General features: G+C 43.5%; 1 protein-coding gene across 1 annotated transcript in view; it reads right to left on the bottom strand.

Annotated features, from left to right (window-relative positions):
• Window positions 1-16,144: 16,144 nt before the first annotated feature.
• The window catches only part of LOC117659042 (uncharacterized), a 105,847-nt gene continuing 96,866 nt past the window's right edge, over window positions 16,145-25,125 (bottom strand). The window contains exons 13-14 of the mRNA XM_087883577.1: window positions 18,716-18,845; window positions 16,145-17,176 (exon numbers count right to left, since the gene is read on the bottom strand). Of these exons, the coding sequence (XP_087739703.1) occupies window positions 16,272-17,176; window positions 18,716-18,845 (1,035 nt within the window). The 3' untranslated portion in view covers window positions 16,145-16,271. The remainder of the gene's footprint in view (window positions 17,177-18,715; window positions 18,846-25,125) is intronic.

Below are 25,125 nucleotides of genomic sequence, written 5' to 3'. Positions count from 1 at the left end.
CGGTCCTGCAAGAAAGGCTGTCAGTGATGGCAGAAAGGACGGTGCTAGGTGATTCGGAGTTGGAGGTCCCTCTAGAGGCTGACGTGAGGAGGTGGTTGTGGAAGAGGAGAAGCTACAAACAGCAACCCCTCACCAACCGGTGGTCAGACCCAAGCTGCGCCAGCCACGTGAGGAGGACTGTGTGGAGACGGCTGGTGCGCAGAGTCAAGGGCTAGACCCTTCGGGACAGGTTTCCGGTGGGGGCTGGTGGCCTAGTTCTATTCATACCGGGCCCCAATGGCCATCTACCCCCCCCCGTTGGGTCCATCATTTAGAGGTTGGCGGGAGAGACGTTGGACAGACGATGAAGAGGCGGACTGGGGCTATGATACTACAGGGCCTGAACCCAGTGCTATGGATGCCATAAGAGATCGGTTTGGAGAAGGGAGTTTCCGGGATGCCCCGTCTTGGCAACCCTGGGCCACTGGGGCGGAGCCGTTACAAGGCACGTCTTGGCAGGATGAGGGCCTTTCCAGGCCAGAGGCTCGGTTTCGCATCACTAGCCCCAAATTCCGAAGGGAACAGGAAACTGGAAAAGGAAAGGGCCAAATCGAAGACCGGGACTACCACCTGCCTAAGAGGGAGGATAGCACCAGGGGCTCCGAACAACCATCAACCAGAAGAGAGGTAGGAGCTGGAAGGTGGGCACAACGTCCTGTGGGGGAACGGAGGCCCGTTGGAGACCTGAGGAGAGATGGGGAGAACAGACCACCTGTACCGCCCCCAGCACGGATCCTGGTTCCTGGGATGTGGGCATCACCTCCAATCTGGGGCCCTCCTTCACTGCAAGCCACCTTTGATGGGAGCCCAGCCCGTGTGGCGTTGTTCTTAAGCCAGGTGGTTAGTCATCTAGACCAGTATGGTCACTGGTATCCGTCACAATGGGCCATGGTGGTAGCCATTACGGCTGTGTTAACCGGCGATGCAGCAGACTGGGTGGCGGGATTACATCGCAACCATGCTAGAGAATTGGTGGACATGGGTAGGTTCTTGGAAGCTCTCCGGTCTGCTTTTGAGGATGACTCCAGTGTACAAATCGCGGAAGGAGATCTTGTAGCCCTCAAACAGCGGGGTGTTCCTGCAAAGGACTATGTACGTGATTTCTGGAAAATTGCTAGTCGCTTAAGGGACTGGCCTGAACGGATGCTAGTCCAGCAATTTCGGATGGGGCTGGATCGTGAGTTACATCAAGCCTGTGCGTACCGAGGCCTGGCTCCGCGCCTGGCTGTTTCATTTAAAGCCGCTATTGAACTGGACATTACACTCCGGGAGTTTAGGCCTCGGTCGGAAGTTAATGTGGGACAGAGATGGGTTCCCATGGAGAGGACCTCAGAAAAGCTGCCAGCCACGCGGGTTCAAGTACCTCTGCCCAGCAGTGTCCCACCTGAAAGGTCTCAGCGACCGGCATTTCGTTGTTTTCGCTGCAATCAGATAGGACACAGAGTGGCTGAATGCCCTGTACCTCCATTACGAGTACAGGTCCAAAAGCCGGCTACGGGGGTAGCAACCAGAGGCCGACCTTGGCAGCCACAAGAACGTACCCAAGCACTTCAAGGACCAAAGTCCGTCATAGACCATCAGGCTCGTGATATTACACCAACCACTGTGGCGGGGAAATTCCCGGTGGTGTCGGGGGACAGTGATGTCGATGAGCTGGAGGACCCTATGGTGAGCAAAACTGTGTTCCCTTTTGTCATACATGTGGTGCTGAGGAATCCCCGAAGCACAATGGGTTTTCAGTATGGTGCTTTAATAGACACTGGATGTACCTGTTATCTGGTGCGGAGAAGTGTGGTGGATGCTCTGGGCCTACAGATAAAAAAGCTAAAAGTTCCTGTGAAGTTCGAACAGATGGACGGGTCGTTATTGGGGGGGGGCACCACGTAACTGAACAAGTGTTGTTGGCGATAGGTGAACATCAAGAGTCCATCCAGTTTATTGTGGTTGAAAAAATGATAGAGCCAGTTATTCTGGGTCTCACATGGTTAGATAAATGGCAACCTCACATCTGGTGGGAGGGGGGTTATCGTAAGCTTAGAATCCCTTTGGGACTTGCTGTCCCGTCCCCTGCTTCTTCAGTGGGACAGTCGAGTGAGGGACAGGACAATAGCTGTGCCTCCACAGAGGTGTTGCTTACACCGGACTTTCCTATTGTTTACCAAGAACTTTCAGCCGTGTTTAGTGAAGAGGAATGCGAAGTACTACCCCCCCATCAGACTACGGATTGTGCTATCGAGTTGGTGCCTGGGGCTAAGTTACCGAAACCTCAAATGTATTCCATGACCCAACAAGAATTATCCGAGTTATGACAATATATCGACAAAAATTTAGCTAGAGTTTTCATTGTCCCTAGTAGATCTAGGATGGCTGCCCCAGTCTTCTTCAGGGAGAAGAAGGACGGTGGGGTTCGGTTATGTGTTGACTTCCGAGATTTGAATGGAGTATGTATAGAACATCTATACCCCCTTCCGCTTATGAAGGATTTGTTAGCTGCGCTATCTACAGGACGGGTATTTACAAAACTCGATTTACGGGAAGCATACTACCGAGTACGTATCAAACAGGGCGATGAATGGAAGACCACTTTCAACTGCCCTCTTGGTAGCTACCAATATAGAGTTATGCCGTTTGGACTTCAAGGCGCTCCAGAGGTGTTCATGCAGCTTATCAACGAAGTTTTGCATGAACATTTGTATAGAGGAGTTCTTGTTTATTTAGACGACATTCAAATATATACGCGCACCTTGGAAGAACACGTTGTGTTAGTCCGTCAGGTTTTAGAGAAGTTGTTAGCTGCTAAACTGTTTATAAAACTTTCGAAATGTGAGTTCCATAAGTCAAAAATAGATTACCTCGGGTACAGGATCTCAAGCGATGGGATAGAAATGGATCCACGTAAAGTCCAAGCTATAGTTGAGTGGCAAGCACCGAAAACCAGGAAACAACTCCAAAGTTTCCTTGGTTTTGCGAATTTCTATCGCCAATTCATCCCCGCATTTGCCGCTATAGCACTACCGTTAACAGACCTGTTACGCACTAAATCCCCTGTGATAAAACCAAGGCCAAGCCAGTTATTGCAATGGACAGCTCAATCTCAAAGTGCGTTTGAACAGTTGAAATATCTTTTCACCAGAGAACCGGTACTTAAACACCCTGATCTGTCTCGTGAATTCATCGTTCAAGCCGATGCTAGTGACGTTGCTGTGGGAGCTGTGTTGCTGCAAAAAGATGAACAGGATAGGATACACCCTTGTGCTTATACCTCACACAAATTAAACACCACAGAGCGAAGGTGGGCGATCTGGGAAAAGGAGGCCTTCGCTGTCCGTTGGGCTCTACTTACGTGGCATCACATCCTGGAAGGGGCTACTATCCCATTTGAGGTATGGACAGACCATAAAAACTTAGAGGCATTACAAATGCCTAGACGTCTGTCCCCAAAGCAACTACGCTGGGCACAATATTTTCGAAGATTCAATTTCAGACTCAAATATGTGCCAGCAGGAAAGAACTTCCTCGCCGATGCACTTTCTCATATGCCACAATATAACAGTAAGCGCGAGGAAGTAGTGGAATCTCTTATACCACCTATTGAGAGTGGGCATGCGGTTGCGGCGGTGTTACGGAAAGAAGCGTCTTTCTTAACGAATCTTCGGATAGCTATCAGCCAGGATACGTGGGTAAATCAAAACCAAACATCAGTAATCCTACGAGATGGATTAGGGTGGAATGGGGATCGTTTATACATTCCAGAACCTCTTCGAGCTACAGTTTTAAGACTGTGCCATGATGCCAAATCAGCAGGTCACTATGGTTTCCTTAAAACACTTCACCTGATTAGACGTCAATTTTGGTGGCCACGAATGCATGGTGAAATTGAATGTTACGTAAAAACGTGCCCAACATGCGCGGCAGCAAAACCATGGTCAGGGAAACCACTCGGTCGATTACAATCAGTGGCTGATCCTAGTCGTCCGTGGGAGGAGGTGGCGATGGATTTTATAGTGGACCTACCGCCCAGCAATGGACATACCGTTATTTGGACAGTAGTAGACCTATTTTCAAAGCAGGCGCATTTTATACCCTGTCGGGGTTTACCATCTGCCCGACGATTGACAGACATGTTTATACAACATATCTACCACCTTCACGGGGTCCCGAAGCATATTTTATCAGATCGGGGTGTCCAGTTCACCGCCCAGTTTTGGAGGTCTTTCATTCATAGGATAGGGTCTACTCAAGGATTAAGTTCAGCCTTCCATCCCAGTACAAATGGAGCAGCTGAACAGGCTAATGCCGCTGTGGAACGATATCTACGTTGCTACGTTTCGTATCAGCAAACTGATTGGTCTGGCTTACTCCCGTTCGCTGAAGTCACGTACAACAATATCAGCCACCATAGCACGGGATTTTCTCCTTTCCAAATCATCTATGGAAGAGAATTCCCTGCCATACCTGAGGTAGAACCTCCAGCTACAGGGGTATCTACGCATTCCGGTTGGACCGACAAGATCCGACAAACGTGGCCAGCGGTAAAAACGGCGCTTCAAAAAGCAGCAAATGAATACAAACTTTATGTTGATAAAAAAAGAGCCGACCCAAAACTGTTTTCTGTATGGGATCACGTTTATCTATCTACAAAATACTTGAAATTGCGATTACCTAGTAGGAAACTAGGTCCCAAATACATAGGTCCTTTTCCTATAACACGTGTGATCAACCCTGTCACTGTCATGCTTAAGCTACCTTCACTGTTAGGAAAAATACATCCTGTTTTTCATAGCAGCCTCCTTAAACCTGTCAAAGAGGAAAAGCCCACACATCAGCCTCTTTCCCCGGGACCGAGTCATTCAGATCAATATGAGATAGATAAAGTATTGGATTCACGTCTACATAGAGGCAGGTTACAGTACTTAGTACGGTGGAAGGGTTATCCACTAGCACAAGCATCTTGGGTGGCAGCTCCAGACGTTCATGCCGACCGGTTGCTCCGTCGGTATCATCGTAAATATCCAAATAAACCAGGTCCCAGTGGGTAGAACGGTTGCTATGCTAACATCTTTATTTTATTTCCTGCAGGTGGATTCCTGGTAGAGAGGAGCTGCCTGTCAAGCCTCGGTTGGGTCTCGCCATCACTGGGGAGGACGATGAGGAGGGGGCAAGCTGCTGGACTCTCCGGGGGCGGGTCATCAGCTGTTTGAGAAGTCTTTACCACTCGTGCACAAAACGAAGCAAACTCTTTCATCGGAGATAGGGGGGGCATGGAGTTTGCAGATGACGCTGCCTTGTGATGTAACAGAGGCGCACTCCTCCTACAGGCCTGCTAGGGGAAGGAGGGGTGATGTTAACGGTTTAATTGCCACTTGATTTATTGCTGCGTATATAAAAGGCGCTACACTGTGATTGCGTGTAGCGCTAACTTTAAACCTTGTTTCCGGCTTGTGCCTTTCTCCTGCCTGTGTTTGCTGTGCTGAACCTAATTAAAGGATTGCAACTGCTTTATTCCATTCTGGTGTTGGCTTGTTTCCAGTGCAGTTCAGTGGACTGGCCGAGAGAAAGTTAGCGCTCCCCCACCCACCAATTTCAACTGCCTATGTTCCCTAGCTGCGGTCCTGCAAGAAAGGCTGTCAGTGATGGCAGAAAGGACGGTGCTAGGTGATTCGGAGTTGGAGGTCCCTCTAGAGGCTGACGTGAGGAGGTGGTTGTGGAAGAGGAGAAGCTACAAACAGCAACCCCTCACCAACCGGTGGTCAGACCCAAGCTGCGCCAGCCACGTGAGGAGGACTGTGTGGAGACGGCTGGTGCGCAGAGTCAAGGGCTAGACCCTTCGGGACAGGTTTCCGGTGGGGGCTGGTGGCCTAGTTCTATTCATACCGGGCCCCAATGGACATCTACCCCCCCCCCCGTTGGGTCCATCATTTAGAGGTTGGCGGGAGAGACGTTGGACAGACGATGAAGAGGCGGACTGGGGCTATGATACTACAGGGCCTGAACCCAGTGCTATGGATGCCATAAGAGATCGATTTGGAGAAGGGAGTTTCCGGGATGCCCCGTCTTGGCAACCCTGGGCCACTGGGGCGGAGCCGTTACAAGGCACGTCTTGGCAGGATGAGGGCCTTTCCAGGCCAGAGGCTCGGTTTCGCATCACTAGCCCCAAATTCCGAAGGGAACAGGAAACTGGAAAAGGAAAGGGCCAAATCGAAGACCGGGACTACCACCTGCCTAAGAGGGAGGATAGCACCAGGGGCTCCGAACAACCATCAACCAGAAGAGAGGTAGGAGCTGGAAGGTGGGCACAACGTCCTGTGGGGGAACGGAGGCCCGTTGGAGACCTGAGGAGAGATGGGGAGAACAGACCACCTGTACCGCCCCCAGCACGGATCCTGGTTCCTGGGATGTGGGCATCACCTCCAATCTGGGGCCCTCCTTCACTGCAAGCCACCTTTGATGGGAGCCCAGCCCGTGTGGCGTTGTTCTTAAGCCAGGTGGTTAGTCATCTAGACCAGTATGGTCACTGGTATCCGTCACAATGGGCCATGGTGGTAGCCATTACGGCTGTGTTAACCGGCGATGCAGCAGACTGGGTGGCGGGATTACATCGCAACCATGCTAGAGAATTGGTGGACATGGGTAGGTTCTTGGAAGCTCTCCGGTCTGCTTTTGAGGATGACTCCAGTGTACAAATCGCGGAAGGAGATCTTGTAGCCCTCAAACAGCGGGGTATTCCTGCAAAGGACTATGTACGTGATTTCTGGAAAATTGCTAGTCGCTTAAGGGACTGGCCTGAACGGATGCTAGTCCAGCAATTTCGGATGGGGCTGGATCGTGAGTTACATCAAGCCTGTGCGTACCGAGGCCTGGCTCCGCGCCTGGCTGTTTCGTTTAAAGCCGCTATTGAACTGGACATTACACTCCGGGAGTTTAGGCCTCGGTCGGAAGTTAATGTGGGACAGAGATGGGTTCCCATGGAGAGGACCTCAGAAAAGCTGCCAGCCACGCGGGTTCAAGTACCTCTGCCCAGCAGTGTCCCACCTGAAAGGTCTCAGCGACCGGCATTTCGTTGTTTTCGCTGCAATCAGATAGGACACAGAGTGGCTGAATGCCCTGTACCTCCATTACGAGTACAGGTCCAAAAGCCGGCTACGGGGGTAGCAACCAGAGGCCGACCTTGGCAGCCACAAGAACGTACCCAAGCACTTCAAGGACCAAAGTCCGTCATAGACCATCAGGCTCGTGATATTACACCAACCACTGTGGCGGGGAAATTCCCGGTGGTGTCGGGGGACAGTGATGTCGATGAGCTGGAGGACCCTATGGTGAGCAAAACTGTGTTCCCTTTTGTCATACATGTGGTGCTGAGGAATCCCCGAAGCACAATGGGTTTTCAGTATGGTGCTTTAATAGACACTGGATGTACCTGTTATCTGGTGCGGAGAAGTGTGGTGGATGCTCTGGGCCTACAGATAAAAAAGCTAAAAGTTCCTGTGAAGTTCGAACAGATGGACGGGTCGTTATTGGGGGGGGGCACCACGTAACTGAACAAGTGTTGTTGGCGATAGGTGAACATCAAGAGTCCATCCAGTTTATTGTGGTTGAAAAAATGATAGAGCCAGTTATTCTGGGTCTCACATGGTTAGATAAATGGCAACCTCACATCTGGTGGGAGGGGGGTTATCGTAAGCTTAGAATCCCTTTGGGACTTGCTGTCCCGTCCCCTGCTTCTTCAGTGGGACAGTCAAGTGAGGGACAGGACAATAGCTGTGCCTCCACAGAGGTGTTGCTTACACCGGACTTTCCTATTGTTTACCAAGAACTTTCAGCCGTGTTTAGTGAAGAGGAATGCGAAGTACTACCCCCCCATCAGACTACGGATTGTGCTATCGAGTTGGTGCCTGGGGCTAAGTTACCGAAACCTCAAATGTATTCCATGACCCAACAAGAATTATCCGAGTTATGACAATATATCGACAAAAATTTAGCTAGAGTTTTCATTGTCCCTAGTAGATCTAGGATGGCTGCCCCAGTCTTCTTCAGGGAGAAGAAGGACGGTGGGGTTCGGTTATGTGTTGACTTCCGAGATTTGAATGGAGTATGTATAGAACATCTATACCCCCTTCCGCTTATGAAGGATTTGTTAGCTGCGCTATCTACAGGACGGGTATTTACAAAACTCGATTTACGGGAAGCGTACTACCGAGTACGTATCAAACAGGGCGATGAATGGAAGACCACTTTCAACTGCCCTCTTGGTAGCTACCAATATAGAGTTATGCCGTTTGGACTTCAAGGCGCTCCAGAGGTGTTCATGCAGCTTATCAATGAAGTTTTGCATGAACATTTGTATAGAGGAGTTCTTGTTTATTTAGACGACATCCTAATATATACGCGCACCTTGGAAGAACACGTTGTGTTAGTCCGTCAGGTTTTAGAGAAGTTGTTAGCTGCTAAACTGTTTATAAAACTTTCGAAATGTGAGTTCCATAAGTCAAAAATAGATTACCTCGGGTACAGGATCTCAAGCGATGGGATAGAAATGGATCCACGTAAAGTCCAAGCTATAGTTGAGTGGCAAGCACCGAAAACCAGGAAACAACTCCAAAGTTTCCTTGGTTTTGCGAATTTCTATCGCCAATTCATCCCCGCATTTGCCGCTATAGCACTACCGTTAACAGACCTGTTACGCACTAAATCCCCTGTGATAAAACCAAGGCCAAGCCAGTTATTGCAATGGACAGCTCAATCTCAAAGTGCGTTTGAACAGTTGAAATATCTTTTCACCAGAGAACCGGTACTTAAACACCCTGATCTGTCTCGTGAATTCATCGTTCAAGCCGATGCTAGTGACGTTGCTGTGGGAGCTGTGTTGCTGCAAAAAGATGAACAGGATAGGATACACCCTTGTGCTTATACCTCACACAAATTAAACACCACAGAGCGAAGGTGGGCGATCTGGGAAAAGGAGGCCTTCGCTGTCCGTTGGGCTCTACTTACGTGGCATCACATCCTGGAAGGGGCTACTATCCCGTTTGAGGTATGGACAGACCATAAAAACTTAGAGGCATTACAAATGCCTAGACGTCTGTCCCCAAAGCAACTACGCTGGGCACAATATTTTCGAAGATTCAATTTCAGACTCAAATATGTGCCAGCAGGAAAGAACTTCCTCGCCGATGCACTTTCTCATATGCCACAATATAACAGTAAGCGCGAGGAAGTAGTGGAATCTCTTATACCACCTATTGAGAGTGGGCATGCGGTTGCGGCGGTGTTACGGAAAGAAGCGTCTTTCTTAACGAATCTTCGGATAGCTATCAGCCAGGATACGTGGGTAAATCAAAACCAAACATCAGTAATCCTACGAGATGGATTAGGGTGGAATGGGGATCGTTTATACATTCCAGAACCTCTTCGAGCTACAGTTTTAAGACTGTGCCATGATGCCAAATCAGCAGGTCACTATGGTTTCCTTAAAACACTTCACCTGATTAGACGTCAATTTTGGTGGCCACGAATGCATGGTGAAATTGAATGTTACGTAAAAACGTGCCCAACATGCGCGGCAGCAAAACCATGGTCAGGGAAACCACTCGGTCGATTACAATCAGTGGCTGATCCTAGTCGTCCGTGGGAGGAGGTGGCGATGGATTTTATAGTGGACCTACCGCCCAGCAATGGACATACCGTTATTTGGACAGTAGTAGACCTATTTTCAAAGCAGGCGCATTTTATACCCTGTCGGGGTTTACCATCTGCCCGACGATTGACAGACATGTTTATACAACATATCTACCACCTTCACGGGGTCCCGAAGCATATTTTATCAGATCGGGGTGTCCAGTTCACCGCCCAGTTTTGGAGGTCTTTCATTCATAGGATAGGGTCTACTCAAGGATTAAGTTCAGCCTTCCATCCCAGTACAAATGGAGCAGCTGAACAGGCTAATGCCGCTGTGGAACGATATCTACGTTGCTACGTTTCGTATCAGCAAACTGATTGGTCTGGCTTACTCCCGTTCGCTGAAGTCACGTACAACAATATCAGCCACCATAGCACGGGATTTTCTCCTTTCCAAATCATCTATGGAAGAGAATTCCCTGCCATACCTGAGGTAGAACCTCCAGCTACAGGGGTATCTACGCATTCCGGTTGGACCGACAAGATCCGACAAACGTGGCCAGCGGTAAAAACGGCGCTTCAAAAAGCAGCAAATGAATACAAACTTTATGTTGATAAAAAAAGAGCCGACCCAAAACTGTTTTCTGTATGGGATCACGTGTATCTATCTACAAAATACTTGAAATTGCGATTACCTAGTAGGAAACTAGGTCCCAAATACATAGGTCCTTTTCCTATAACACGTGTGATCAACCCTGTCACTGTCATGCTTAAGCTACCTTCACTGTTAGGAAAAATACATCCTGTTTTTCATAGCAGCCTCCTTAAACCTGTCAAAGAGGAAAAGCCCACACATCAGCCTCTTTCCCCGGGACCGAGTCATTCAGATCAATATGAGATAGATAAAGTATTGGATTCACGTCTACATAGAGGCAGGTTACAGTACTTAGTACGGTGGAAGGGTTATCCACTAGCACAAGCATCTTGGGTGGCAGCTCCAGACGTTCATGCCGACCGGTTGCTCCGTCGGTATCATCGTAAATATCCAAATAAACCAGGTCCCAGTGGGTAGAACGGTTGCTATGCTAACATCTTTATTTTATTTCCTGCAGGTGGATTCCTGGTAGAGAGGAGCTGCCTGTCAAGCCTCGGTTGGGTCTCGCCATCACTGGGGAGGACGATGAGGAGGGGGCAAGCTGCTGGACTCTCCGGGGGCGGGTCATCAGCTGTTTGAGAAGTCTTTACCACTCGTGCACAAAACGAAGCAAACTCTTTCATCGGAGATAGGGGGGGCATGGAGTTTGCAGATGACGCTGCCTTGTGATGTAACAGAGGCGCACTCCTCCTACAGGCCTGCTAGGGGAAGGAGGGGTGATGTTAACGGTTTAATTGCCACTTGATTTATTGCTGCGTATATAAAAGGCGCTACACTGTGATTGCGTGTAGCGCTAACTTTAAACCTTGTTTCCGGCTTGTGCCTTTCTCCTGCCTGTGTTTGCTGTGCTGAACCTAATTAAAGGATTGCAACTGCTTTATTCCATTCTGGTGTTGGCTTGTTTCCAGTGCAGTTGGGTGGACTGGCCGAGAGTCATACTGTATCTCTGGAACTTTGTTATCTGCCTTCCTTGGATTTATTATGGACTGGACTTGACAATACTTTGGCTTTGTGAATTTATTTTGGTTTATCTGACAGAGGAGGAACACCTCCCTCTGTGAGTAAAGTTTTTGGCAAGCAGCTACTGGGTTGCTGCCAATTCTGTTATCGAAGGAAATTATTGTCTGCAAGTTTATTTTAACTCCTGGCTGACTGTTTGTGTGCATGTGTGAGACGGGGACAGAACAAAACCCTATACCATTTCAGACAAACGATACTCTTAAAAACTTCCAGTGTTGGAGCATTGACAACTTCTGGAGTCAAGTTGTTCCATTGGTTAATTGTTCTAAATGTCAGGAATTTTTTCCTTAGTTCTAGATTGCTTCTCTCCTTGATTATGTTCTGATCCATTGATTCTTTCAGAAAACAATTGAAAAGTAGGAAGGAATTCTACAAAGCCTCAGGAAACAAATGCTCACATTGAACCTAATCCTTTAAAACACTAAAATATTTTTTAGAATTCAATTAAAAGGAATAAAAGGCATGCTTCTGGCTTTGTATAACAAGCTGGGATGACCAATGCAGGTTGAAATGGACAGTCTAAAGAAATTTAAGGTATTTACGCCTGCAAATCCTCCAGCAAACAAAAAAGTCATTGGCACCCGATGGGTCTACAGAATCAAAAAGAAGCCAAATGGTGAGTCATTGTACAAGGTCAGACTTGTAGCTCAGGGTTTCGCTCAACGTTATCCTGAGGACTACACAAATACCTACTCACCGACAGTCCGGACTGAAAGTGTAAAAATTGCTTTAGCCACCGCCACTATTCTTGGCTTAGAAGTTTTCCAGTTCGATGTTGACACGGCTTATCTACATGCTAGATGAGGAGATCTACGTGAAAGGTCCTCCAGGGTTCTGACAGCAAGAAGGTGATACCTGGTTTCTACACAAAAGTCTTTATGTTCTGAAACAGTCTGGTTTAATGTGGTACTTATGTCTTACTGACAAACTAAATTCAATGGGCTTTATTAAGTCTGAAACTGATGAATGCGTGTTTACAAAAAGATCTGATAATATATATGAGATAGTTCTTGTTTATGTTGATGATATTGTTTATATTGGTCCAAATAAGCAGATGAGTGAGAATTTTGCTAAAGCTTTGCAGAGATATTTCACATTGAAATCTTTAGGTCATGTTAACACTTATTTAGGTGTTCAGGTCGTCAAAACGCAGAAGGGGTTTAGTCTCTCACAAGAGGATAAAATTGAGCAAATTTTGCATCATTGCAACATGAAAGATGCTAATACAGTACGCATACCCATGCAAACAGATTTTCACAACTTGGCACATGAACCAAGTCCTGAGTTCGAGGATCATACACTCTATCGTTCAGTTATTGGGTCACTGTTGTATATTAGTAGTTGGACTAGACCCAACATTGCACTTAGTGTTAATCTCTTGTCCCGACACGTAGGTAAAGCAAAACAGTTTCATTGGACATGTGTAAAGAAATTATTGAAATACCTAAAGCACACTAAAAATATGAGGTTATTGTCAGAACGGACATATACTGATCATGCAGAATTATGTAGTTATGCAGATTCTGATTGGGCGAGTGATAAGAAATCACATAAAAATACTTCAGGTTATATGATGTTCTTAAATCATATAAAGAGCCTTGGTACTACAGTGGTTTAAAGCACCCTGTTATTAACACAGCTGCCTGCAATTTACTGCTGGTTCGAATCTCTCCAAGGCTCAAGGTTGACTCAGCCTTCCATCCTTTCTAAGGTAGGTTAAATGAGGACCCAGTTTGTGGGGGCAATAAGCTGACTTTGTATAAATATACAAAAGTATGAAGGCTATTGCTTAACGCACTGTAAGCCGCCCTGAGTCTTCGGAGAAGGGCGGCATATAAATCAAATTAAAAAAAAAAAAAAAAAATGGATGTCCTATTTACTGGCATGTGCCAAAACAGAATTTTGTTTCTTGTTCATCTACTGAGGCTGAATATGCTTGTTTTTCAGATGCATGTAATTCCCTAACATGGTTTGATGCTTTGGTCACAGATATCTGGACACACCCGATCTGACTGATCACCGTGATGGAAGACAATGAATCTGTGGTTCATATTTCTGAATCACGTTTCACGGGTTCTAGGTCCAGACACATTGACATCCGTTATAAAAATATAAAACAATTAGTGAAACAAGGTTTTGTAAAATTGCAGTATGTGCTTACACATGATCAGATTGCTGATATCCTCAACAAACCGCTTCCAGCAGCTCAACACGAGTATCTGTGTAAGAAGATGTGCCTTACCTGAGTGCCTTAACTGATGTCTGCTCAACTGACAAAGAAGGGGTTGTCACTGTGTTATGTGTTTGCCAGCTGAGCGTCCATTCTGAGCATTACTGTAGCCTGCCAGACAACTTTATCATGTCTCTGTAGCAACAGAGATAAGACTGTCTTATCTCTGTCTTATCTCTGAGCTACTGCACATGTCCAAGTTTAAGGAAGAAACTTCCTGATCTTTCCTTTTGTCCGGTAACAATGTAGTTAATAAGTTTGTTTTATTTCTTTATAATAAAATGTTTCTTAGAATATATTTCAGGCTTTCTTTCTTTAAAGTATACAGCATGGAAAAACAAGATCCATCCGCCTCTAATCAAGTGCAATTACCCCAGGGGGGACTATTGAAGCTGATTTACGCTTCGACACAAAAGTCTATTACATATACCAATTGACATGCTTATCCAATAACTCTATTTATAGTTCGATTTGACATCCAATTATACCATTGACTCCAAGACATATAGCAATCTGTGTCCCCCCCGTCCTTTCAGGAACATAGTAAGCCGATCTGATTCCGCACAATTCATTATTTTCTGAATTACTACTTGTTCAGGTGGGCTAATATCCATCTTCCAGTATTGGGCCCATGCCAATCTTGCAGCTGTTGTTATATGCAGCAGCAGGTACCATGCCGTTCTATTAACATTTTCGGGTCTTATCCCTAATAAAAATACCTCAGGATGCAATTGTATACGCTGCCCCAACATTTCATTGAGCCACTTCAGAATATTCTTCAAAAATTTCATTGCCTCTCGGCAGGTCCACCATTGGTGGAAATATGTGCCTTCTTTAACGCCACATTTCCAACAGACTGAGGGTGTTCCAGGGAACATTTTTGCGAGTCTGGCCAGCGGTAAATGCCATTGATATGCCATTTTATATATATTTTCTTTATATCCTATTGACTGGGTTAATTTCATATTCTTAGTCCAAATTTCGCTCCACCTCTCAGGCTCTTTTGAATAACCTAGATTCCTCTCCGAGGCATGAACCAAATTCTTCACACCTTCCTCACCTACCTCCATAGCCATAAAGAATTTATAACATTTTGATAACACCTTTTCATCCACCCCCAATAATATTCTATCCAAAATCTGCACCTCTCGGCTAATCCCAAGTCTCTGTCTATCTGTCATATACTTACTGCTAATTTGCATGTACGTCCACCAGTCTAGGTTCACTCCTTGTTCCTGAAGTAACAATTTAGTTTTTAACTTCCCATTCGTGTCTAATCTTCCTTTGTAAGTCATTTTTTTCTCTGGATTTTACAGACTCGGATAGATCACAGCTTCCACAGATGAAACCCAGAGTGGTACCTTATTATAATATGTTTTCCTAATTTCCATCCAACTCTCAATCAGGACCCCTTGAATGTGATGTTTCGTAAAGTATGCTGGGGGTTTGCCTCTCTGCCACCATAGGTGGGCATGCCACCCCTGTTGGAGATCATGACCTTCGATTGCTAACAGACGTCTCCTTTGTAATGTAATCCACTCACGGATCCAAACCAAAACCGCCGAATTATAGTAATACTTCCAATTTGGGACCCCCAACCCGCCTTGTTCTTTCGGTTTCTGCATCGTTTTCAACTTAATTCGAGGCGTCTTGCCCTGCCAAATAAATCTATTTGTAGCCCTGTCCAGGTTCCTAAAAAAGGTTTTATCTAGTCTAACTGGGGCCGTTTGAAAGAGAAATACGATTCTGGGCACTACGTGGGTCTTAATTAAGGCTATCCGTCCCATTAATGACAATTGCATCTTGCCCCATTTCTCCAAATCTTTGTCTAGTGGCTCAGTTAATTTTAGATAGTTATCCGCTTTTATTGAGGAGCATCTATCAGACAGCCAAATCCCTAAATATTTGACTTTACGAACGACCTGGAGGCCCAAAGTGTTTTGTAATTCTAATTTTTGTATTTCCGTCATGTTTTTAACTATAATATTTGTTTTTTTCCTATTTATTTGTAATCCAGCCACCCCACCAATTGTATTATGTCAATAAGTCGCCATCCAGAGGTTAATGACTCTTCCAGAACAAAGACCAGGTCGTCCGCAAACGCCTGGACCTTGTATTCTTGTTCTCTGATCTTCAATCCTCTTATGCTCACCTCTTGTCTTATTGACCTAAGTAAAGGTTCTAGCGTGAATATAAACAGCAATGGGGATGAATAGTTGAGAATTTAAATTCTACCATAAAAAAGTAAAATAAATAGAAGCATGGAATTCTACAAAGCCTCAGGAGACTGTGAAAACAAGCACATGTGTTCAAAAACAATGAGATGGAACCAAACCCTTTAAAACACGAAAATAGTAAAATATTTAATGAAAAGGAGTAAAATGAGAAAATATCCACTTTGAAATAATGAACACCAAACTTTATTTCTACATAGAGCACTGGGTCTCACTGAGGACGACTAGAAGGCAAGAAATGAAAAACACTGCATGATTATTGCTGAAAATGGGAATATTTATTTATTTATTTATTCATTCATTCATTCAATTTACACATCTACCCAACTCAACCAATTCACTCCTATTATGACCAGTTATAGCACTTGAGTAAGGCATTATTAAATGGATCTGTTTCTTCTTCTCTGTCATGTTTTAGAAATATCATCAGATACTAAACATGCCTCAAGGATAAATATGTTTCCCATCCCTTCATGAATTAGAGGTTTTTGTTCCTTATCATATTTTCTTTACAATTAAGATGGGGCCTCAGAAGAATAATGTAGCATTTGGGGGAAAAGATACAAGCCAGGAGACCAGCCCCAGAGGCCAAGATGGAGAAGATCTCCACAGCCACCATGGACTTCCCTTTGGTGCTCAGGTAGGTGGGGAGGAAGGAGATCCAAACACTGCAAAAGACCAGCATGCTGAAAGTAATGAACTTGGCTTCGTTAAAGCTGTCGGGCAATTTCCTGGCCAAAAAGGCCATGATAAAACTCACGATGGCCAGAAAACCCAGGTAGGCCAGGACAGTGTAAAACATTGAATCTGAGCATTCATTACATTCCAAGATTGTCTCTCCTATCAAGGTGTGGAAATCCAAGTTAGGAAACGGGGGAGAGGTTATCAACCAGATGGCACAAAGAACTACTTGGACAAGAGGGCAGGATACAACAATGCAATTGGTCAGTGATTTTCCTAAGAATTTCCTTGTCTTGTTCCCTGGCTTGGTAGCCATGAAAGCCAGAACCACCATGACAGTTTTTGCCAAGACAGAGGAAACTGCAAGAGAAAAGAGAATGGCAAAGGCAGTTTGTCGGAAGAGACAGGTGAGCTTCCTCGGTTGACCAATGAAAAGGAATGAGCAGAGGAAGCAGAGCAGGAGGGAGACCAGGAGAAGATAGGTGAGATCTCGGTTGTTGGCTTTGACGATCGGTGTGTCATGATGTTTATAGAAAGTTGCTAGGACTGCCAATGTGATCAAAGAGAGAGAAAGAGTAAGAGATGCTAAAGTGTATCCCAGGGTATTTTCATAGGAAAGGAAGTGGATCTTCTTGGCAATGCAGTGGTCTTTGTCCTTGTTGGGATATTGGTCTTCTGGACAAAGGTCACAGTGAACTGCATCTGAAAACAAGAATCTTTGTCTTAAGTATTTCAGAGGCACCCACAGTTAGCATTATCTCCAATCCAGCCTATGATCTCATGTGTGACTCTTTTCTGTTAGGTCCAATTCAAGAAGAATGTAAAGAAAGAATCCCATAGACAATTTAGGATGCCTTTAACAGCAAATTGTCCTTGATTCCAAATGCCTGAGAATTAAATGCCTGGAGATTAGATGTCCTTCTCCTGTCACTGGGCATTTATATTATTATTTTGGCTTTCTTTGTGAGTGAAAAATTGGCACTTCATTTTTTCCCCCTCTTTATATTTAAAGCCTCAGAAGATTGACTGATCTATCAGTCAGGAATCCTGCTATTTGCTGTTTTATCTCAGGGGTGAAATCCAGCAGGTTCTGACAGGTTCTGGAGAACCAGTAGTGGAAATTGTGAGCAGTTCAGAGAACCGGTAGCAGAAATTTTGAGTAGTTCAGAGAACTGGCAAATACCACCTTTGCCCGCCCCCAGAGTAGGTTGGGAATGGAGATTTTGCAATATCCTTCCTCTGGAGTGGGGTGGGAATGGAGAGTTTCCCCTGCCACGCCCACCAAGCCACACCCACCAAGCTACACCACACCGACAGAATCAGTGGTAAAAAAAATTGGATTTCACCACTGCATTATCTGTTGTTGTGTCATAAGACCAGAAGGTGACACACACACACGGAGATGCACAAGTGCGCACACACAGAGATGTTGAACAGCAGTGGGTGAGGAAATGAGTCAATTTTTCCCATCATCCTCTCAGAATTTTTTTTTTTTCAGAGAGGAGCTAACAGACATTGGTAGATGGATCCTTTTTCCTGACAGGCTACAAGTTTCCAGGGAGATTGAGGGTCCTGATAGAAGCAGCACTGTAAGTAATATCAGGCTTGAAAATCTGGACACACTGTGCCATTCATTCCGAAAAAGTATTAGTAGTTGGTTTTCCCATTGTTATGGAACAGGACGTATGGAAAGGACAGCCATTTTTTTTTACAAATTGCTGCTTTGAATCCACCCTGGGTGAGGAGAGCAGTCCTGCCAGGGTGGGAAGTCAGACTGTGCAGGCAGGACAATTTGTATCTGTATTCTGAAACGGGCCAAACCTAGCACTACTTAACTCTGTGGTTACTTCCCCAAACCCCCATAACTTTAACCTTAGACTGTCTACTGTTGACCTCACCCCACTCCTAAGTGGTCTATAAGGGGCGTGCATAAGAGCACCAATGGGCCTGTCCTACTGTCTCCATTTATTCATATCCTTATCCTCTATTTATAATCATGTTTATACTTATATCTGTTATCTTATACGTGTTTGCCAAATAAATAAATGACCAGAAAGCTCTTAATATTTTGATCTACTGAACGTCTTCCTTGATCCATTCGAAGGGTCCTCTACCTGTCTGATTAGAAATTACATTTTTTCCTTTATACTGTTTCCAGAAATCACCCAAAATTTCTTAGCATATTGATCCAATGAAGGGCTTCCTTGATCCTGAAAGTTCTACCTTTCCAGTATACTCTACCTGTCTGATTAGAAATGGCCCCTTCTGGACAAGGGGCACATTGGTAGCAGCAAATCTGCTCGCCCTCTGGGACATGTCTCCTCTCTCCTGCCTGGCACCTCTTCAGGCCACACCTGGCAAAGGGCACCTTCTAAAAGAGAAAAGAAAGACTGGAGATAGTGTTATTTGATCACCTGATTGTAGGGACTCTCCAATGGCCATGATTTTGAGGACCAGGCATAAGTAATCAGGCATTTGGTGCTGCCATGACTTCAAATGGTGACTAGAGGAATGGTTGATCAATGCAATTATGTTCTTGATTTCTGCCTTTGCGTTACAGTCACTCAATCAGAATCAGAACAGAGCTGGAAGAAACCTTGGAGGTCTTCTAGTCCGACTCCCTGCTCAAGCAGGAGACACTATAGGAGACACATTTCAGACAAGTGACTTTCTTATCTCATCTTAAAAGCCTCCAGTGATGAAGCACCTACAACGTCTGAAGGCAAGTTGTTCCATTGATTAATTGTATTCACTGTTAGGAAGTTTCTCCTTAATTCTAGGTTGCTTCTCTCCTTGATTAGTTTCCATTCACTGTTTCTTGTCCTGCCTTCTGGTGTTTTGGAAAATACGTTGAACCCTCCTCTTTTTGGCAGCCTCTCAAATACTGGAAGACTGCTATCATGGCATCCCTGGTCCTTCTTTTCTCTAGACTAGCCATACCCAAGTCTTGCATCTGGTCTTCACATGCTTTAGCCTCCAGGCCTTTAAAGGTCTTAGTTGCTCTTCCCTGCACTTTTTCCAAAAATCTTTTTTTAAATGTGATGACCAGAACAGTCAGATGCAGTATTCTAGGTGTAGCCTTACTAAGACTTTGTAAAGCAGTGCTAATACTTTACATGATTTTGATTCTAACCTCTATGTTGCAATATTTTCAGGATCAGACTCAATAAATTTAGTAAGAGTTAAGAGTTCAAATATATCTCTCTTTATTTACACAAGGCATTCTATATTCACTGAATATTCACAGATAGAAGCGAGGAAAAGGGTGTATACAGCTCCTTATATATACAATGGGTGGAGCTAAGTATGGGAGTGGTGAATTATGAATACATTAAGAAGTGAAGAATAAATTAACCCCTGATACCCCGTTCATATACTATTTACACATTAGAGAATAAGGCATTTACATGTGACAAATCCCCCTCTAAATGCCGATTTGTTAAGCTACACCAATTACATTCAGATTCAGGACAACACAGGACATATAACTTGGAAGTCAAGTATTTATGCTGCTTAGAAGGTAGAGGCTTTGTCAGTATGTCAGCTAATTGTTCTGATGTTTCACAATGCACTGCTCTGATAAATCCATCTTGAGATAATTGTCTCACATGTTTAAATTTTATATCTATATGTCTGGACCTTTGTCCAATGGCGTCAGATCTAGATATTTCAATAGCTGCTTTATTGTCTTCATGTATAACAAAAGGTAAAGCAGGTTTTTTCCAAACATCTGAAATTAAATCATTAAACCATACAAGGTTATTTGCAGCTTTAGATAAACAAACATATTCTGCCTCTGTTGTTGAAGTGGCCACTAATTCTTGTTTGCCAGTGTACCAGTAAACTGGACAATCATTTAGGAGGAATACATAACCGGATGTACTTTTTCTACATGAGGTGTCTCCAGCCCAATCCGCATCTGCGTAACATGTGAGGTTTGGTTCCTTAACATTATTAGGTTCTAACATCAAACAAAAGTCTAATGTATTTTTCAAATATCTTAATATCCTTTTAACAGCTTCCCAATGGTACATTGTTGGTTTGCTGACATGTCTGGATAATAAATTGAGAGGTAAAGCGATATCAGGTCTTGTCCAGTTGGAAATATAAAGAAGTGAACCTATGACTGATCTATAAAACATGTTATCTTTGAATTCAGGGGATGATTCATCAGCATTTCTTAGGAAGTCAGTTTGCATAGGAGTGTCACAAGGTTTGGCACCACTTAGATTACATTTGTTTAAGAGCTCTATGATCTTATCTCTCTGAGTAAGTTTGAATCCTCTTTTTGTCTTATTAATTTGAACACCAAGATACTTATTTACTTTGCCTAAAGATTTCAATGAGAAATGTTCATTTAGCTTAGTTACAAATGTTTCTCTTCTCTCTTTATGTTTACCTATGTATAAAATGTCATCCACATAGATCAATACAAATTCTACATAATTATCACCTTTTTAAACAAAGAAACAGTTATCAGCAGTAGTAGCATTGAAATCCATAGTTTTAAGTACTTTTACTAAACAATCATACCATCGTTTACCAGATTGTTTTAACCCGTATAAACTCTTGTTTAACAACCAAGTCTCATTCTTGTTTGTATATTGACTGTGAGGTGCTCTTACATATATTTCCTTATCTAGTTTTGCGTGTAGATACGCAGTCTGTATGTCATATTGGAATACATCGAGATTGAGTGCTGATGCTACTACTAGAGCTGTTTTGACACTCTCAGTTCTTACTGTGGGGGAATACGTGTCAGTATAGTCCTCTGGATATTTCTGTGCATAACCTTGTGCAACTAGTCTGGCTTTGTATAATGTATTGCCTCCCTCTAAGTTTTTAATTTTTATATCCACCTAGTACCAATAATTGTTTTGTCTTTTGGAGCAATTGCAGGTGTAAATACATTTAATCCTTGTAAACTTTCCATCTCTTTTTTCATTGCTAATTCCCATTTTTCTTTTTCTTTACGAGGAAGTTTTAACACTTCCTCATATGTATTAGGTGTCGTTGATTCACCATCCATATGCATTATGTAATCCTTGTATTTATTTGGCATTTGATTTCTGGTGCTTCTAATTGTTTTTTCAGGTTTACTATTATTATCATGCAAATATCTTGCTTCCTTTTTTGTTAGTGTGTCTGTCTTTATTTTGTGTTGGCTATTTGTCCATGTTTTGGTTTTGTTTCTATGTTTGTTGTCATTTTGCTTTTCTATAATCCCTTTTTCTTGGGATTTTGCATCTTTGTTGTTACTTGGAAATATTTCATTAAGATGTATTTTAGACCAGTTGGCCTGCTCATGGAACACAGCTGTTCTGGAAACTATAAATTTGTTATTATTATCAATGAATCTGTATCCTTTAGTGCCTGTCTCATATCCCATAAATCTGAGCCTTCTGGACACATTTTCTCCCTTTCTTCTTAATTGTTTAGGTATGTGTACGTCTGCAGTGACTCCAAACATGTGCATGTGTGCTAATTTTGGTTTCCTATTATACATCACTTCATATGGTGTCTTATTTACAATGCTGGACCAGGTTCTATTCTGTGTGTAATTGGAATAATGTAGGGCTTCTGACCAGAATTGTTTGCTTAAGCCAGCATCTTCCAATGTGCATCTAATCATGGTTTGTAACGTTGAGTTCTTCCTCTCTGCAATTCCGTTCTGAAATGCAGAAAATGGGCTAGATGTGTAATGTAACATTCCTTTGTCCTTCAGCCATTGGGAGAATTCTTTAGACATGAATTCACATCCCCTATCTGTCATGATTTGTTTTATTTTGGTATTGTGTTGTGTTTCTACGCGCTTATAAAATTCTTTAAATTTCTGAAAAGTCTCATCTTTGTGTTTTAATGTATAAACAAACCCATAGCGACTGTAATCGTCCACTATGGTCAAGAAGTAACGTTTTCTATAAGTGATTGATGGAGTTAGTGGACCAACTAAGTCCATGTGTACTAAATCAAAAATTTTGTTGGTTGACCTAGTTGATTTCCTTGGTCTGGGGCTAGTTTTTAGTTTTGTAGACTTACATACTGAGCATTCCAAATAGTTTTCACAATTTTTTATTTTAACACCTTCTGCGTGTTCAGTCATTTTTTGTACTACAGGAAAACTGGCATGTCCTAACTTCCTATGTAAAATATGAGCGCACTCATCATGAATTGGCTTACCTATTTTTGGTTTTTTCTCATTATGTGCATCTTTGTGATCATGAGCTATTTTACATTCATCATTGTCACTATTGCTAATGTTTTCATCATCTACTTCAATACAATCTTCCATATTTGAATCAATGTTATGTAACCATTTTTCTTTTGTTATTAAATAAGGTAGACCCCCTTTAATCATCACGGTACCTATATCTGTTTTATTTTTCTCCAAGGTCGCTTTTCCTTTAGAAAAGACAATGTTAATATCAGAATCCCTGCTTAGTTTTATGGCACTTAGTATGTTATGAGGTATTTCGGGTATTAGTAATACCCCCTCTCTTTTTCCTAGGCCAGGTAAGGTTATATTCCCTCTACCTAATACTTGAACTTTTTCTTGGTTAGCTACCTTTATTACAAATTTATCTTCTACAAATGAAGATAGTATATTTTTGTTATTGGTGGTGTGATTAGTTGCTCCAGAATCAATAAGCCAATTATTGTTCTCAGATTGTTGTATGTTAGTGTTGTCTTGTTTATTTAATCCATTCAGTGAACCAGATTTTCTATCCTTTGAATTATCTCTGCCCCCTCTATTCTCTTTGTAATTTGGCGGGCTTCTATATCTATGTCTATCAATGGAAGACTGTCTGTAATTGTATTTGTTTCTGTATTCTGACCTATGTCTTTCTTTTGAAATTTTGGGGCAATCTCTTCTATTGTGTTCCCTAGATCCACAGTTGTGGCATCTAAATGTTTCATTATATTTTTCTTGAAAAGCTACTTTTCTATATGGTTTGTGTTCTACGTGATTGTTAGAGCGACTCCTCCTTGAATTGTCTTCAGCTATTAACTTATTGGATAGACTTTCTATGGATAAGTATCCTAGATTGATTGTGTCTAAATGTGACATATAATTATCCCATGATGGGTCAAGTGAGTTGATGATAACACTTTTCATTGTTTGATCTGAAATCACCTCCCCCCTTAAATGCAGTTCAGCTCTTATTTTGTTTAAAGATATTAAGTGCTCACTTATGGAAACCCCTGGCTTTATCCTAGATGAAAAGAAATCTTTAGACATCCTTGTGGTAGTAGCTACACTGTCACTGTGAAATAGATTGAACATGCATTGAATAATTTCTGAAACAGTCAGATTTTGCTGAATGCTGTGGTACATAGCAGGAGATACACTAGAAATTAATAAGAAAAATGCTCTATGGTGTAAACAGTCTAATTTTAGAGTCCAAGGTCTTTTTGGGGGACTAGTGATAAAAAACAGTAAGTTTTCTTTCATAAAGACAACCTGGAGCTGCTGATACCATTCTTGTAAATTAATGCCATCTATCCTCAGCTTTGGGAAGTCACTGGGCAAATTTCCGACATTATTAGGTCCATTACTTACAACCTGAGGTAGTCCGTGGTCTCGTAAATGCAGAAAGTTACAAAACGGCATGGGGATGCTCGCAACGAGCCTGCACGGTCTTCTCAGCAATTCATGTCTTCCTGGGCCGTTTGCGTAGTCTCGCGCATGCGCGTTGTCCATTTCGTCCCTGGAGTCGTCGTGAGAGGTTCTCGTCGTTGCGGCTCGCTCGTTCTGTTCTTCCTCAGATGAATCGGTCTCTGGCTCGATCTTGGGAGTCCTGACGATGTCGGCTGTCCTTTTTCTTCTTTTGAGAGCGTTGGTGCTTGCATCGGTTTGTGGCGTGGGGCGGTATCGGCAGGGCTCTCTGGGTTTGGGTGTCGTCGCTCTCGTATTCAGGATGGGAGCGGGTAGATTTTGAGGCATTGGCTTGCTTGCTTGTTTCTTAGTTAGTTTCTTGGTAATTTTTAGTTTTGGCCCAAATGCAGCAAAAAGCGTTTTCATTGCTGATTTTATCTGATTATCTGTTGAATCACTTTCACTTTCCGATTCTGATTCTTCTGAGGTGTTTGAATTTTCTTTTTCGTTTTCGTTGTCTGGTAATGTTTTTCGCGCCAGAAATTTTGAATCGAGCTTTCTGATTGGCTCTGCTTCGCTCACCCTGGAGGTCTGTTGAAACCAAGATGGCTGCCATTCAAAATTTCGCGCGGGGTCACCATTTTTCTTCTTCATAGTATTTTTTTCTGTAGTCATATCACTCACTATTTTTGGGTCTTTTGGTTTTTCAGTAGTGATGTGCTTCTCTCTCGCTGCTCCGCTGTTTTTCAGCATATCTTGGAGGTTCGCGATGAGGCTTTCATCATTCTTCTGGCTCTTTAATAGTTTAAATATCTCTGACCTGAGTTCGTTGTTTTCTATTTTGATTTCCTCCCGATCATCATTTTCATCTATTATTTCTTCGTCTTCAGTGGTGTATTCTTTGGATTCTTTCGAAATCGCGTTTGTGGATTCGTCAATTATTTCTTGATCCGTTTCCATTTCTTTGCTGTATGCCCTGGTGTTGGGCCAATCTCTCTTAGACATTTTTTTTATAGATTTTTTTTATTGAGTCAATTAACCATCCTCTGCTACC

This window comes from Pantherophis guttatus, chromosome 1 (genome assembly GCF_059756535.1).
Source record: "Pantherophis guttatus breed Tessera chromosome 1, ASM5975653v1, whole genome shotgun sequence".
NCBI lineage: Eukaryota > Metazoa > Chordata > Lepidosauria > Squamata > Colubridae > Pantherophis > Pantherophis guttatus.
This window is presented reverse-complemented; position numbering and strand designations above follow the sequence as displayed.